This window comes from Cajanus cajan, chromosome 11 (genome assembly GCF_000230855.2).
Source record: "Cajanus cajan strain Asha chromosome 11, NIPB_CcT2T_4, whole genome shotgun sequence".
Classification (NCBI taxonomy): domain Eukaryota; kingdom Viridiplantae; phylum Streptophyta; class Magnoliopsida; order Fabales; family Fabaceae; genus Cajanus; species Cajanus cajan.
The window spans coordinates 6,740,666-6,758,875 of record NC_138527.1 but is presented as its reverse complement, the minus strand read 5'-3'; the positions used below and the strand labels follow the sequence as shown (position 1 = coordinate 6,758,875).

The 18,210-nt window shown below is 32.2% G+C and overlaps 2 protein-coding genes across 2 annotated transcripts; one reads left to right on the top strand and one right to left on the bottom strand.

The window, feature by feature from the left end:
- Positions 1 to 41: 41 nt before the first annotated feature.
- Positions 42 to 3,233, bottom strand: LOC109791146 (uncharacterized). Its single transcript, XM_020350410.3, has 6 exons — positions 2,772 to 3,233; positions 1,811 to 1,928; positions 1,347 to 1,684; positions 1,115 to 1,246; positions 943 to 1,041; positions 42 to 824 (listed from the first exon to the last, which is right to left on the bottom strand). Exons 1-6 carry the CDS (start codon positions 3,134 to 3,136, stop codon positions 302 to 304), a joined length of 1,575 nt encoding a protein of 524 aa, XP_020205999.1. The 5' UTR covers positions 3,137 to 3,233; the 3' UTR covers positions 42 to 301.
- Positions 3,234 to 15,016: 11,783 nt separating this feature from the next.
- On the top strand, positions 15,017 to 17,705 carry LOC109791148 (nudix hydrolase 17, mitochondrial). Its single transcript, XM_020350413.3, has 5 exons — positions 15,017 to 15,336; positions 16,020 to 16,125; positions 16,520 to 16,603; positions 16,757 to 16,885; positions 17,385 to 17,705. Exons 1-5 carry the CDS (start codon positions 15,263 to 15,265, stop codon positions 17,487 to 17,489), a joined length of 498 nt encoding a protein of 165 aa, XP_020206002.1. The 5' UTR covers positions 15,017 to 15,262; the 3' UTR covers positions 17,490 to 17,705.
- Positions 17,706 to 18,210: the final 505 nt, after the last annotated feature.

Below are 18,210 nucleotides of genomic sequence, written 5' to 3'. Positions count from 1 at the left end.
ATGCTTCATTCAAATATCAAAACGTATAGATAGTGCATGCATGGACAGTGCAACAAAATTTTACATTATTATTCAATTCAAAATGGGGGACAAAAAATATTCAATTTCCCAATAGATCAAGCCGAGGTAATAGACCAAATCGTCTATGAACATCCTCGTCTTACTCTATCAAGTTGATGCACTATAAATTGGTGGACTTTTCCAATATTTACCTTAAAATTTATATTTATCATGATTTCTAATTTGTTGAAAATATAAAAACTTTTACATTAATAGTGTATAGAAATTAAAATTTAGAATTCTACCTTTCAATCTTACCTTTTCCAAACCATTCGTCCATTTCTTCATCATCAGTACTCTGGTTATTGTCAGAACAAAATTCATCATCAGTACTCAGGCTATCTGAACAAAACTCATCATCAGTTTCACTTTGCCATGAAGGCCTTCTGAACTGATTTGGCAACTCAGTCTTGTATGCTTCTCTCCTTTGTACCTCAGTCAATTGAGTCTTACCTCCAACAATAGGAAAATCCACAAAGTCAGAAGGATCATTTGATTTATTTAAGCACTCGTGATTTTCATTTCTATCCTCTACAAATCTCCACATGTGTGAATCTCTGTTCCTGTTCTTTCTTCCAAAAATCATTGGTGTTTCATAACTTCTATCACCCTGATGTGCCACAAAAGCAAATTTGCTATTCTTATAGTGGTCTATATCTTCTTGCTGAGGTTGAAGAGAAGATTTTGAAGCCCTTGACACTATAGGCCGTCTATGGTCACATTTCAGGCAAACCATGTTTCTTCTGAAATTGAGGTAATTGCATCTACACAAACAGGATTTCAGTCATTTCAACAGCAAGTAAATACAAAAAGCTGAAAAAGACTCTGGTCATTTCTTACAGAAACTGAAACAAAATATTGGTATGGTTAAAGAAAACCTACGAGTCACATTCCCACTCCCCAGGATTAAGGTGACGATTGGAAGGCCTCTCTTTGCATTGCAAACATCTTGTATTCTTTGCAAAATTCAGGAAATTGCATCTGCAGAAATCAAAATTGATTTTAGTTTCAAATTAAACACTATATAAACCTACATGATATTAACAGCCATTACTTATTGCATATCCAGTCTCCCTTCTTCAAAGGTAGGTGATTGTTATCCTCCTTCAATTGCTTGATTTTTTCCTCAAACAAGCTGTCACATCGTAAGCACCTGATGTTTCTAGCAAAGTTCATGAAATTGCATCTGGACAATGAAAGATGAAAATGAAAACATAAATAATTGCAGGAGAAACTACTACAAGATTTAATAAATAAATAATTAGTAGATGAAAATTAAACTCTACTTGGGGCAAATCCAGTCGCCTTGCTTCATCATTGAAACATCTATTTTTCCCTTGTCCTGCTGATTGGGATGAACATGTTCAATGACAGCCTCTGTGGTGTCTGAAAAATTAGAATTTTCCTCTTTAGTACTGTGCTCTGTTATTTCTTTCAGCAGTCTTCTCACAGAGTCTTCCACCCTTTTAGTTAGACACGGTTTGTTTTCCACTGAACCAATAATTGGATCAAGCCCATAAGTCAAAATAATACGCATTACATCCACTGTTCTTCCACCTTCATCTTCTCGTGCCTTCACAAATGCCCTTTCACAGTCCCCCCTCAAATTGCACAAACTGCATACCTGATTGAAGCACCAGTCCATACAATTCCTAGTTATTAATTGACGATAAGTAATTTGTTTTTGGATATAGAAATGAGAGGAATATAAAAGAAAACAAATGATTGTAGAAACTTGATCATCACTTACATTTCCCTCATCAATACCCGCATATGCTCTCAAACGCTTTCCTGAGTTGATCACTTTCCTATCTAAGCTCGGACATCCAAGTGCCACAGTAACTCCTATATCTTTTCGAGACAAGAATCTGAGAACAAAGTCACTTGCAAAATAACTTTGGTGCAAATTATGTAGGAATTGAACAAAAAAAGAAAAAAACTTGTGCATGAATTACCATTGCCAGTTAAATCCATTAGCAAGGAACTCATAAATCCATAAGTCCACACTGGACTAGAATGGTAATATTAAAAACTAGGCCTTCTTTTCTATTAAAACATACAACTTACAACCTTATATCTGGAAGTGTGATCTCTATCTGAAGCCATCTAATCTAAAAATATTACGGCCTATGTGGATAAACTTCTATAGAAGCTCGTCTCTTCTTGAAGAAAAAAAAAAATGAAATAAGTTTCTCCTAAAATTAATTTATACATAAGTTGAAAACCAAACTTTGAAAAAAACAATATATGAAAAAGCTTATACAAATTAATTTATGCACACATAATCTAATTTTAGCTTTGGAAAAGTTTAGCTCATTTTTCCTTTGTATTTTCTTCTCTAAAATACTTTTGAAAAAGTTTATCAAAACACCCCCTTATACCACGGTCAATTATGGCCAGGAAGGTTCAAAGAAAACCCTCTTATGTTTTCTGACAACTTAATTAAACTTTTCGAGACAAGACATGATGCTCTGACTCCTTAAACCAGATTTTTTTATGTTTGGAACCATAATATATTTTAGAAAAATTGGCCATAGCATCAAAAGGGGAATATAAAAAAGCTCTAAATCATGCGTAGGTTTACGTCCATTTGAACATCACAGCCTGTCAGAGTTCTAAACACAAACACCTAGCATGCACAGCCTCAGCAAACAGAACAAACCAATAACTAACCAACCACCACATAAGTGACATAAACGCATATATTTTACCTCAAAAGGTGAAAGTGGTCTCTACCGAAATTAAGACAAGCGGTTCTAACGACATTGCAATCTTTGGCGCCGAAACCAGCATTGCGAAACGGGTTTCCCTCTTGGTGATTGAAGTGTCCCTTGTCGAGCAAGCACTTCATGAGCTGGACCCACTCGGGCCAAGGATGCGAAACGTCGTCGTCCACGAAACCCGAGGGCTCTTCGGTGCTCCACCTCCAACCAGGAGCCTCCACCTCGTTGGAGACGAAGTGTCGCCTCGCGAGGGCGCAGGTGGCGCTGTGAAAGAGTGAAGCGGGTGAGGAGCACAGGAACGTGGGACTCCAATGTGGGTGACGACGACGTTTCCAGAGGCTTCGGAGCATCATGTGGTTCGTTCACTGTTGCGGGTTCAGTTCGGTTCCATACTCTGCTGTAGTACCTCGTATGAGTTATGACACGCAGTTTTTTCACCCGAATTGAAATTAACATGTATCGGTTCAGGAAGGAAGTTGAAAAATAAATAAATAAATAAATAAAACAGAAGAATATTATAATGCTAAATTACAATTATTATTCTGCATTTTGGGAAGAAATAAAAAAAAAAAGAGAAATAAAGTGAATAAAAAAAGGAAAATGAGTAAATGAAAATAAGTGAAAAATAGAATAGAATTAAGGGTGGTTGGTTTTAAAAAAAATTATAAAATTTTATTTTTTTTTTTATTAACCAAAATCAATTGTATGCGTTTATTCATTTGGACGGGTGTGAAAAAAATATAGATTTGGAGAATTTTTTTTATAATTATAATATTGGGATTGACTGATAGAGTATCCTTGTTCAATTTTTTTTTCATATGTATGATTTAAATTCAAGATCTATAGAAGATCGAATTCAGTACCACTTAGACTAACGACTGATTAATAATTAGATGAGTAATTGATTATATTTTTTTTAATTGATTTTAACATTTTTTGACTGGTTTTAAGCCAACAATATATGTTAAAAAAATAAAATAATTGTGAAATTTTTTTAGCATCAATATATATTAAAATAAAATTAAGTATAGTGGAGATTTTTAAATTAAAAGAAAAAAAAAGAATAATAAATATGTAATTTCTAGCAATTTTGAACCACTAGAAAAAATTGTCACAAAATGTGTCAAGCATGTCTTGTATAGTTGAAAGCGAAAATTAAAAGGTGTATTATATTCCACATATTTTAATTTGCTTTTCCTCATTTCTCATTTATTAAAAATTTCATCGATTTATTTTACTCATACCTTTGCAAGTGACAAGAACGAAATAATAATTATCTAGTTCCAAAACAAGCCTAAAGAGTCTCTATTATTAATGTAACAACCTTTGTGTCCAATCTCAACTTGTAGGTTCACTGAATCACTAGAGTCTACCTAGTGATGAAGGGTTAGGATAGTATGCGTAAAGTTCTAGATATGAACTCTGAAGTCATCATTATAATTCCTATGGATACACACACACACAAGAGGGATACACATACTCTAACTCAGTCTTGGTAGACTTATTTTACTTAATAACACATGTTATACATTAAATTTCAACGATCTAACCATTAAGTTAAAAGTTCTTAACGTATATATTAAGTTTGCAAATTTTTAAAAATTTGAAACTATTTGATACTTCGTTGCATTAATTTAAATTGAAAAATAATCATAAAAATATTTTATACATTGATATGAATCCATATAATAAAGTATTATATGGTTTTCATTTTTTTAAAAAAATTATAGATTTGATCTATACATTAAAAACTTTTAACTTAACGGTTGGATCATTGAAATTCAACATACATCATGAGTTATTGAATGAAGTAATTTTATCAAGAGTTATTCTTGAAATAATTTGATCATTCCTCGTATATATATAAACTCATAGGTGCATTTTACCTTTGGTCAATTTTCTACTCTCCTTTAATCCTTCAAATTGGTACAAATTTGAAAACTACATCTAGTATCTAATACTCATGATGTTGAAGTATATAAATTAATTTCAATGACATAAATACCTAAAGTGAAAGCTTATTTCATTTCTTCTTCTTGCACATTTCTTGGCATATCAAGAAATTCATCTTCTAATGTTTGGTCCTACATTAATGGAAGTATGAAACATCTTTAGCCACCTTGCTAGTCGATTTTAGGCCAAAAAAAGCAAGCTTCAATTGCTCCTTGCCCTTGTTTTCTTGTTATCTATAATCAACTCTCCCTTGTCTTGCCTACTTCTGAAAGAGTAGTTTAAAGTGTTTGATCATGCCAAACGTCTCCATATTCTTGTGTTGCTTCTAAACCTTTGAGCACATAATAACAAGGCTAAGAAATCCAACATCTATGGCTCGTTCAAGAAGTAAACAACATGGGCTCAAACCATCAACACGATCGTGTTCAAGCCTGCAAAAATAACTACACAACATGAGCTCCAAGTAAACAACACCTAAAAATAGGCATATGAAAGCATGCATAATAAAAACAAAAGCATGTCATATATGAAATAAAATCACATTTTTAATTGTGGAAAACATTCAAGGATTCAAGGTAATCATATGCCTATTGTTCTAATATCACTTTGGGGTTTCAAGGGGTATAATAAAAAACTTTTAAATATTAGTAGTGTAACAACCCGATTTTCACAGATTGTACGAAGGCCTAAAAGTCCAATATAGGTGATTTAGTAGCCTAGAACAGGTCGTTCTCAAATTGGAACGAGTCGTTCCAAACTACTAAAAAGACCTATTTTTGGTAGCCTAGAACGGGCCGTTCTAAACCACTAAAATGGCCTATAACCTTAGTTGGGAACGGGTCGTTCCAAAGTTGGGAACGGGTTGTTCCAAACATGGCCGTTATGGGTTAAAATGTAAACCCAGAACGAGCCGTTCTGATTTTAGAACGGGCCGTTCTAGATGTGAAATTTTACACATGACGAAGAGTCTAGAACGGGCCGTTCCAGATTTGAAACGGGCTGTTCCGGCCACTCCTGATGCCTATAAATAGAGCGCTCTGGCACTCCCAAAAAGCACACTTTTCAGTTCTGACTTCTTTCAGTTTTGACTTCTTTCGGTTCTCACTTCTTTTCCTTCTACATTCTCTGAAGACCGAGGGGAACCTAGAGGAGGAGATTAGTCAGATCCTGCTTTAGTTTCAGCTACTACTTATAGAGGTACGGGGGAAAAGGGAATTATTTGTATGCAAAGTTACATAAGGGAATTGGGTAGAGGAGGAAGCTCGTAGGATTATGAGTAATTTTATAATTGTTTCTGTTTGGAGAATTATTAGTATTATGAGATTCTACATGTGTTAAGGATTATGAATATATAATTAATTTGTAAAAATGATGATCTGGGAGGGAGAACGAAATTATAAAAAAATGCATGTGAGTTAGGTTTTGAAAAATTGGGAATTTTACTATTTGATTTAATATTCTATTAAATTGGTGAATCAATTGGGTTTTATATTAATTTATAAATGTTATGGTTATATTATATGATAACAATTGATGATCTAGACGTGGATTCATGGTGAATTGCTTGAGGGATATGTGAACCATTGTTTTGTGTGGACTTATCTATATTGTGTATGTGATGCGAAATTGACTTAAGGACTTTGGTGTGATGTCTTGGCACAAAGGTGTACATATTGTATCACCGTTTTAGTATTGAATTAATAGCATGGTGTGGCGAATGGTATGTTATGGCTTAATTGTTCAATTAATTATGATGTGAGTATGTTGACATGAAATGAGATGTTGTGATGAATGTGAATATGACGTGATTGTGGTTCCTCACACTAATGACCAGGGATGACACGACCCTTGGGTAAGTTATAAGGACGACGTGACCTTGGCATAAAGTGGGATGAGTGAGGCAATTAACCCGTATCACTTATGTCAGTTGTGGCGTGGCCTTGGCATAGTTTTAATTGTAAGATTTGTGTGGATTATGAATGTGAAAATGATAATGTTAATTGCAAGATTTGTGATGGATTGGTGTGATTGCGAATTATGACGTGGAGATGATGCATGATTGATAGAGTTATGATATATAGAAATGCTTGTGAATATTTCATTAAGTAATGAGTTATGATGAGATTATGTTGTGTTTTTCCTTATGTGCTTTACATATAGAAGTTTTCTTTTCGCACCACACAATTTGTGGATGTTTTAGGTGAGAAAGATCCGGCTATGAGTGACATCTAGAATGCAAACAATTGAATTATGGGTATGCTATGATATTGTGACATCGGAGCAGAGGATTTCTAGGAAATGGATTTTATTTGTATATGGAGTTGTACTTATTATTTTGAAAATATTTTGTAACTTCTTATGTTTTATTTTCCAAGTTTCATTTTCAAAATATTTTGGATATTAAAGAATGTTTCTGAAGGTTTTTATGTGAACCCTTTTACCGATGTTGAAAAATTTATTTTCTTAATTTATTTACATTATTACAATTTATGTAAGGAGACCAATAATCGATTCAAAGGTACTAGCTTGCTTCAAGAAAGTTATCCAAACAACCAAACAAGGAAGGTAAAATAAATAAGGAAATAAAATAAAAATGGGGTTTGCCTCACTTTTATTCAACGTCACTGTGAACGCTGCTACTGTGTATTACTATCGAAGACGATTTCCAGCGACGGTGACGCTCACCTCATCTTCTTCCCCATATATTTGGGTGTGACGAACCAATGCACAAATCAATCGTCATGAACGCTATCATGCACCACCATTAGAGGCGATTTTCAATGATGACGATGGTTGCCCTTATCTTCACTCTCACACCAATAAAATTTATGAGCACCGAAAGAAGCTTGTAGGAGGAAAATGGGCAGGGTGCAACATTGGTATGACTTTTATTCCTTTTTCATTTGTTGTTTGGAAATTAACAATGTTATTGTTTACTAAATCCATGTGTTTTGATTTTTGAAATAATTTCATGAGCATGCAACACACACATATAATCACAAACACATTCTCTACTTTGTGAAGGAAAAAAACCACCATAATTACATCATTTAATTGCTTGAAAATGTAAGGAGACCAATAATCAATCAAAGCTACTAGCTTGCTTCAAGCAAGTTATTCAAACCAGGCAAACAAAGAAGGTAAAATAAATAAGGAAATAAAATATAAGGGGGATTTGCCTCACTTTTATTTAATGCCATTATGAATGATGTTACCATGTGCCATTGTCGGACACAATTTTCGATGGTGATAATGCTTACCTTCATTTTCTTCCCCATATCTTTGGGTGTGACGAATCGTTGCACATATCAACTACCGTGAACGTTGTTGTGTAATGTAATTGGAGGCAATTTTTGGTGATGACAATGGTTGCCTTTATCTTCTTCCTCACACCAAGGTTGTACGTTGTTACAATGAGTCATCGCATGGACGCACCACTGTGAGCGCTACTGTGTGCATCGTTGGAAGCAATTTCTAGCAATGGTGATTTTCACCTTTACCTTCTCCCTCCCACCCATGTTGTGTGTGATTACAACTAACTAGCATGCATTTTCGCCTTTTCCTTCCCCTCAGCACGGTCGACCACCTTAGCCAAGACGATGATCTGCCTTTGCGCATCACCGCACCATCAATGTCTGTGGAAGGAAACCCTAGCAAAGCATCTCACACATTTTACCTTACTATCTTTTCTTATTTTTACAAAATGATAACGTGAAGTGAGGGTGAGCAACCCTAATGTCTTTTTTCCCCTTCAATTTGTTTTAATTGATCGAGTGGACTAAACTCATTTAACAAACTAATGGTTTTATTTTTAAGCAAACAAACTCCAAATTTTTAAAAATATCTCTTATTAAATTAATATTTTTTTGTTAGAATTATGGTCATAGTACTTACTTATTTATTTATTTCAGCAAAAGGATTAATATAATTTGATTAATTTATTTCTTTATATATACGTGTTAGATCTTTATGTAATTTTGATTCATTTAGATGATGATGGTAATAATAATTGTTGAGAGAAATGGTAAATGCAATAAACATTTTCTTGTGTATTGCAAAACTAAAGATATGTTTATATTCAAAGTAGTGGGCCTAGGCCCATATGATAAAACTATATCTAACACTCCCACTCAAGCTGGTGTATATAGATCATATGCACCAAGCTTGTTACAAATATAATCAATCCTAGGACCCGTAATGATTTGGTGAAGACATTTGCCAACTGATTAGCGGAGTTAACAAATTGAGTAGTAATGTCCCTAGTAAAATATTATCACGAATAAAGTGACAATCTATTTCAATGTGTTTGGTCCTCTTGTGAAATATTGGATTTCAGGCAATATGAAGGGAAACTTGGTTATCACATATGATTCATTTGTGTAACTTTGCCAAATCTCAATTCATTAAGCAATTATTTAAGCCAAATAAGCTCACAAGTAGTAGAGCCCATAGCATAATATTCTGCTTCTGCACTAGATCTTGCCACTACATTTTGCTTCTTACTTTTCCAAGAAATCAAGTTATCACTAATAAAGACACAATAACTTGAGGTGGATCTCCTGTTAGAGGGAGAGCTTGCCCAATCTGCATCTGACTACCCCACAACTTGTGTATGAATGTTGTAGCCATATAATAAACCTTTTCCTAGTGCACCTTTGATATACTTTAGAATGCAGATGACTGCATTCTAATGTCCTTCACATGGGGAATTGAGAAATTGACTCACCATATTAATTGCAAAGGAGATGTCATGACAATTTACCACACGTGATAATTCAATTTCCCAACCAATTTTCTGTACCTCTCAAGATCTGAGAAAGGCTTATCCTGACTTGGTAGAAGTTTTGTGACACCCTTACTACCCCAACACATACATTGTAATAATGTAATTAAATTAAGAAAAATAAACTTTCAAAGTTGGTAAAAGGGTTCACATAAAAACCTTTAGAAACATTCTTCGATATCCAAAATATTTTGAAAATGAAACTTGGAAAATAAAACATAAGAGGTTATAAAATGTTTTCAAAATAATAAGTACAACTCCATTTACAAATAAATTTCATGTCCTAGAAGTCCTCTGCCCCGATGTCACAATATCAGAGCATACCCATAACTCAACTGTTGGCATTCTAGATGTCACTCATAGCCAGATCTTCCTCACCTAAAACATCCATAAATTATACGGTGAGAAAAGAAAACATCTATATGAAAAGCACACAAGAAAAATCCACAATATCGTCTCAACATAACTCGTTACTTATTAAAGTATTTACAAGCATTTCTATCTATCCTAATTCTATCAATCACGCAGCATCTTCACATCACAATTCACAATCACATCAATCCATCACAAATCTTGCGATTAACCCTATGCCAAGGTCACGCCTGTAGCATCTGTTGCTGGAGGTCGTGCCACCCCCGACATAAGCATTAATTGCCTCACACATCCCACCCTATGCCAAGGTCACGCCTGTAACATCTCTTGCTCGAGGTCGTGCCACCCCCGACATAAGCATGAGGAATCACCCATCCCATACTATGCCAAGGTCACACCTGTAGCATCTCTTGTCTACGGTCGTGCCACCTCTGGTCACAAGTGTGAGGAACCACAATCACATCCACATCCACATCCACATCCATATCCACATCCATATCCATATCCATATCCACATATCAATTCCACAATACATACACAATTCACACAAAATGGTGGTTCACATACCCCTTAAATAATTCACCATGAATCCTCATCTAGATCATCAATTTTACCAAATCATGTAATAATAATATTTATCATCAATTTTACCAAATCATGTAATAATAATATTTATCATCAATTTTACCAAATCATGTAATAATAATATTTATAAATTAATATAAAACCAGATTAAATCGCCAATTTAATATAATCTTAACTTAAACAATAAAACCCCCAATTTTTCCAAAACCTAACTCACAGGCACTTTTCTACGATTTCGTTCTCTCTCCCAGATTATCATTTGTACAAACTAATCATATGTTCATAATCCTTAACACATACAGAATCGTATAAAATCAATAATTCTCGAAGCAGAAATAATTATAAAATTACTCATAATCCTAAGGACTCTTCCTCTACCCAATTCCCTCATGTAACTCTTCATATAAATAATTCCTTTTTTCCCCGTACCTGGATAAACAGTAGCTGAAACTAAGGATCTGGTTGATCTCCTTCGCTGGGTTCCCCTCGGTCTTCAGAGAGTGCAGAAGAAGAGAAGAGAGAAAAGAAGAAAAGAACTCAGAAAATGAGAGGTGTGCTTTTTGGGAGTGGCAGGGTGCTCTATTTATAAGCATCAGGCCAGAACGGCCCGTTCCAAATCCGGAACGGCCCGTTCTGGACCAACCTGATTGACTATAAAGTTCCATTAACATACAACCACAAACTTCCCCAGAGGCAAAGAAACAAGATCCCAAGTGCCATTGTTCTAAAGAGCATACAATTAATCAATCATGGCTTGTCTCCAACCAGGGTGGGCTAAGACATCACCTATAGTTTTAGGAATAGACATAGAGAAATAGAAGAAAGACAATTATATTGGGATATGGATAACCTGTGATATTTAGACGCCATTGTTAAAATAAAACTCAAACACACTTGGTTAATGACCACCTTTATAAATACATGGCTCACCCACAAGAACAGATTCATCCCCATCTCATGAAACTACGTGCTCTCCACATTGGCTTTTCTTTAAAAGACAAGAGTAAAGGGCGAAATGACACTTTAGAACATCATCCTTAACCCACTTACATAATTCCTCTTAACTTTTAGACGCCATTGTTAAAATAAAACTCAAACACCTATGGATGCAAAGAAAAAGGGGAATGCAAGGGGAGCAAGTAAGCATATATACCCACTAGATACTAAATATTATTTACTAAGGTAACTCCACTAGACTTCTTTCGCACAACATGATGGAAATTGTGGCTCACCGCACTGCTTCATCAGAAAAGAAGATAAAGGGAGGAGCAATTACGGTAAAACTCATGAAAATTTATTCACTAGAAATTTCACGCAACCTTCTATTTATAGAATGAGGAGAGGCATGAGAAAGGTTACCAAGACAATTAATTAGATGCATGTAAAGCGACGTGCCCCATGATGTCATAAGTGCTTTCCAGACCTATGACCATACAACATTTGCCACGTGTACATTAAAACCTTACGTGTTTGAGTGGTCAAATTAGCCTCCCTTGTCAAAAGGATTAATTTATATACAAGCATATTTTGAAGATTGTTATTTTTTTTTTAATCTCGAAGAATTGAAGATATATTATAGCTTTTTTCAAAACTTATTTTATTTTATTATAGCTATTTTTTTTCTTCTTGTGCATTTTTCTTTTAGTTATCGAGTAAGTTGTAAAAATACTTAATAATAAGAATAAAATTTATCTTTGTTAATGTTATCGTGATACATGTTATCCAGCAAATTGAATTGAATTTGTCCAAGAAAATACTATACATGAATTAGGCATGGATCTGTGGATGACTGAGTTTTGGTGGCGAGAGTGGCGGGTATGCTCCGTTATGAAATTAGGATAAAGTTGCAACCTTTGTCTTATTAATTATAGACAAAGTTTACCGCAAACTATAGTGCATGTGATAGAGTGATGGAGGTCAAAATGCTTGTGTGGAATCGTGTTGAACTCATATGACGGTGCACCAAGCAATGCTGTGGTTGGTGACACTAATTAATATATAATATTTGGCACATTAAATTTATGAGATAAGGGTATCATCATTATAGATTTTTTTTTATATTATTATTCATAAACATAAAACTCAAGTTATTGCATAGTATGCTTCATAATAATTGAACAGACAGCCATTTCGAGTAAATTTTAACTATCACGTCAGGAATTGAATATTGATTAAGTAGTGTTTGTTTAATTTTTTTTTCTTCGAAAAGGAGATATTATAAATGTAACAGGATTAATAGAAAAAATATCTTTAATGAGAAAGTTGTTGAGAAAGGAACTTTTAAAAATATATTTTTTTAGAGTTTTTGATTGATATTTATTATTTCTTTTTTATTTTAAATTTCAACTTGTGAGTAACTTATTTTAAATTTTTAACCAAAAGTATCTTTCTAGCATACAAATTTGTAGAATTATTAAACAATGTTACCTTTAGGGGTGTTTAATTACTTGAGGAATATATTTTTGTTTTTGAGAATCATATATAGTTTAGAAATGTTAAATTTTTCTGTTTGGTACAATTTTATAAAACATTTCTGGAGATTTAACATTCTTGAGAATCGTTTTTTAACGAAGCATCCCACCAAAACTTATTTATGGAAGGAGGTGGGAATTCATCAAAATTCCTATAAAAAGTTTTATTTTTATTTATAATCATGTTTATTGTTTCTGGAAATTTTTAAACATACTAAACATATTTATGATATTTCTAGAAACATAATTATCAAGAAATTCCCAACAAAAAAAAATGGTTCGAATGAAAAAAATTCCATATAACAAATGCAAATGCCCACTTAAATTTAAAGATCTTGCTAAAACCTAAAAGCCTTAACAATTGGCCAATAAATCAGTAAATAAAAACTTGAGTACCCCGATACCACATTGATGATGTATGAAAATAATGGGAACACATTAAAATCACTTTTTGCGAAAACTTTTCACTTTTAACAATATTTGGATAAACGTTCACTTTAAAGTCACCTTTAAATTTTATGAACAAAAACAAGTGAAACATTGTGTTAAAATTATTACTTCATCCATCTGGATCTATGTATGTAAGTAAAAAAATACTTCTTTTTTTTACTTAAATATAAATAAATTTTATTTAATGTTCTTAATCCAAAAATATTTATAAGATAATAAATGAGAATAGTGTCTATAATAAATATAATTAAATATATTTTAATAAATATAATCATGAAAATTAAATCCATTTAATTACATTCTTTAATTTGTGTGAAGTTGATATTTTTTTAAACTATATATAAATGTAGAGGGTACCATAAGAGAAACATTAACAACACACTTTTATCAATTAAAATTTATTAATTAAGAGGCAAAAAAGCTATATAATACAAAAAGTGTTTTAAAAAATATACCCCTAAAATTTCTAATATATTACGATAATAACATATGCTTAATTTTCATATTAATTATCTATCTCCACCAAACCTAAGCAATAGTATATATAGCTATGATAATAAATCAAAACTTGAATTCACAACAAATATTATTTTTAGTGGCATTTAATATGACTTTTAGTGACAATAAAAATTGTTACAAAATTTTTTATCGGTATTTTACACATTAGGCATTGTATGCAGTATCGCTAAAATATTTATCGGCAATTATCCTATATGCTGATAAAGACCCTCATAATAGTTGAAAAAAATGTATCTTTTTTGTCTCATTTGTTACTGGCATTTAAAATTGTCACTAAAAGTTTAAGAAAAGATTTATAATACTTTTTAATTATCTTATTTCTAGTCGATGTAGGACTTGTAAGATAAGTACAAATACTCTTTAGTTACCTTATTTCTAATTGATGTGGGACTTAGAAGATGAAGGTTATCTTCTAAGTATATATTCTTTAATTTTTTTTAATTATCTTAACTCCTAAATACTAACTTAGAATAATAAGTTATAGGCCTAACTCAACCTTACTTGTAAGGTAAGAGTTATCATTCACCTATATACTCTTTAATTATTTTATTTATAGTCGATGTGAGACTTAAATTTTTTCTAAAAAATAATTGTCACTAATAGTAAATTTTGATGTGATATGTAAATATATTTTTAGTGGTCATTATATAATAGTCATTAATATTTTTATTAAATAATAAAATAGGGGAAATTAATTTATTATTATTAAATAATTATCGGTAATACTAAATTTTGTTGTAGTGATTGCAACGAAATTGTGTATCCAAAAATCGTATAGAAAGGAAATAATCAGATCTTCTAGACGTAAGGGATTATGAAATATACAAGCCATGCATGACGCATTCTCGAAAGTCAACTAACTCATCTTGACTCCCTCTTTCATACTAAAATACAGACTTGGTAGCTAAAGAGAAGAGAATTCCATCAAAATTCCTTTTCGGCAAGCTCATTGACTCGGCAAAGCAACGAACCCAACCCCCAATAATAAATAGCCAATTGGCGAAACCACACCGAAGCCTCAACCTTACAAAAATTATTATTATTTTTTTTAATTTTCTCTTCACATTTTTCTTTCTCCGTCCAAACTCATCCATATGCGACAATTACGCGCTTTATATAAACGATTTCACTAAGCAACTTTTTTCTTATATACAAACCCTTTAGTTCGTCCTATGTATTGATTCTCAAACCATCATATATATAAAGATACCATACGTAGTTATAAGTTACTTGTGTTGTAGCTGACCTGTTATATATTATAATAGATCATCGATCTCTTCTTCGTTTTCTTTAAGATTTTATCTTTTCCGAAAGTGGAAATTGAAACTAATAAGTGTCTGAGAGAGATGTTTTGCATGGCATCTCGAACGGGAAGGGAGTTGCAGAGATACAACAGTAGTGGTGGCCGCCAAGTTGTGGGGTGAGTTCATTTCAAGGTCCTACTCTCGATCTGTTTCTTAATTTAGGTTATTATTTTTTGTAATTATATATTATTAGTAAAATTTTTTTTGCTAATTTTATCAATGATTAATCTCTTTTACATAAAAAAATTGACCAATCATCTTTAATTTTTTTTATTTTTTTTATTTTTATAACAATATAATGAATAGAAGCTAAAAAAAAACTAGAGTTTTGTAAAAGTTAGCGTTTTGATTTTTTGGGCATGCACCTAAACACTAGTAACACCAGTTATTTGTCTCTATATTTTTCATCATATTATATTGTTTATCACATTTGTACACATTCATCTTTTCTGGGGTTTTTTTCCCGAGTGTTTTCTATCATGGGTGTCTAATAAGAAGGAACTTTTTCTTCTTTTTTTTCTTAAAGGGGAGAGAATGTAAAAAGAATGTTATAAAATCAAATAATGTTCGAGATCGTTATATATTTGGTGTCAGGTGTGACAGTAGCATTTCAATAGTACGTAACACTTGGATAAATTTGCTGGTTATAGCCTTTTATTTGTTGAATTTGGAAATTTTTTCTCAATTTGTTGGATTTAGCCTTTCTTATATTCCCAGCAGAGTCCCTTCTTTGTTGTGGTATTAATTGCTTGTGGCTTTCGTTGACTCAAACTTATTATAACAATGTCAAATTGGGCAGGTGCATACCTTACAGATATAAAGAAGACAGTGATGGCAAAGTAAGCAATGAATTGGAGGTGCTAGTGGTTAGTTCGCAAAAAGGGCAAGCATTAATGTTCCCAAAGGTACTTTCGTCATTTCATCACTCTCAGCTTGCTCATATACTAGGAATTAATTAGTCTAAATATCCAATTTCATTTCTGAAAAAGAAATATTCTGAAGAGAATAATTAAATGTTTCTAAAATAATGGGAACATTAATTTGGGTAACTAATGATTTTTTCAAAGATTATTTTGAGTTTGACACACGTTCATTTTTTATTTATTATATTTGGACTAAAAATAGAACAAACATGATTAAAAGATTAGTGTCCCATGAGTTGAGTGGAGTATTTTATTTTATTTTTTTGCATGGATAAAATTGGTGTTTACTCTCAATTGAAAAGTCTCTTTGGTCTCATCGTGATCACAATGAATATTCATATTTACCATTAATTAACATCTTATTTGTTTATTTTAGGGAGGATGGGAACTCGATGAATCTGTAGAAGAAGCAGCTTGCAGGGAATCCCTAGAAGAAGCAGGAGTTACAGGAATCATTGAGGTATTGGATGGGTCAAAATTTTGAATACATTGCACTTTTTACTTAATTAATTAAAATCAATAATCTTTATTAGCTACTTCTTTCTAGTTTCTTCTATTATTGTAAAATAATTTTAAAACAAAAGTGAAAATTTGGTTTCGTTTGATATTGCAGCATGAATTGGGACAGTGGAGGTTCATTAGCAAAAGACATGGTACATACTATGAAGGGCACATGTTTCCTTTGCTTGTCAAGGAACAACTTGATTTGTGGCCTGAAAAGGATCTACGGAGAAGAATATGGGTATGTATAAAGGACTTAGACACTCTTAATTTGTTTAAATTTCGATTCTCACTTTCTAACACACATTTATGGTGACTCATTATGTTAAGTCATTCACGTTCAACCTACCTATTTTTTTTTTAACTGCACCCAACATCTATTAATATTCAAAATACACCTTTAATTTATCTGTAAAAGAACTTTTAGAAAAAAATTTATAAGGAAAAATAAAATAAATTTCTTTGAAAAGTTAATACAAGAAAAAAAAAATATATATATATATATGATTTGAATATTACTCTAAAAGTTTGTTGAGGTTAGTTGTATGTAACTGTTTCAAATCTAATATTTAAGATTGAGATGACCTCATACGTACAATATTTATGATTGTAATTGCTGTTGAAGACTGCACCTTGTTTTGTTTTGGATGTGGAATAGAGTAAACGTAAAATATTAGTAATTAATAAAATTAACTAGTTACGAATGATACTAATTCTCATATATGATCCACCTTATGCAGATGAATGTTGATGAAGCCCGAGAAGTTTGTCAACATTGGTGGATGAAGGAAGCATTGGATATCCTTGTTGAACGACTCACTTTGCAGCAAAATAGGAACATTTAGCACTAATTATTGGTTGCAAGTTCATCTTGTAGATAGAAAATTGTTTCCTATCTCTATAGTTCGACCAAATTAATACGCAAAATAATTAAACAATGTTCTCAAGTTGAAGTAGATTTCTTTTTTTTTTTCGAGATTAGAGTATTTCTCCCCCCATAAGTGAGAGATTATTCTCTCTATAAATATAATAAAGTGTTAAAGTGAGATTTTTTTTTTCAAGTGAATTTTCTATACACAAATCTCTGGATCAAAATTCATGACAAATTTAGTGTGTTTGGAACTAAATTCAGGACATAATCATCATTCTCTCTTCACATTCAACAGAAACAAATAAAAAGTAATTTCTCCATCAATTTATGTAGTTTTTAGTTGAATGTGAATTTGGAACGTACATCTAAACATGTCTTTATATAATACAAAGTTGTTTAGACCAACAATGTTTGTTAGAAGGTACAGAAATGATTTACATGTTCTTTGTATTTGAGTTTTGCAAACCGAAAATAATCTTATTTAGTAAGATAAATGATATCTGTATAACAAATTACGAGAAAGAATTTAAAAAAAAATACTGTTTTTAAAGGCAAAGGTGTAATGTTATTAATTCGTGCATCAACAAAGTTTACGATCACCAAAACGTGATTACAAAAACAAAAAAATAAAACAAAAATCACTATATAATAATAGCATCATAATTTTAAAAATCGGATCGGTCATCAAACTGGTT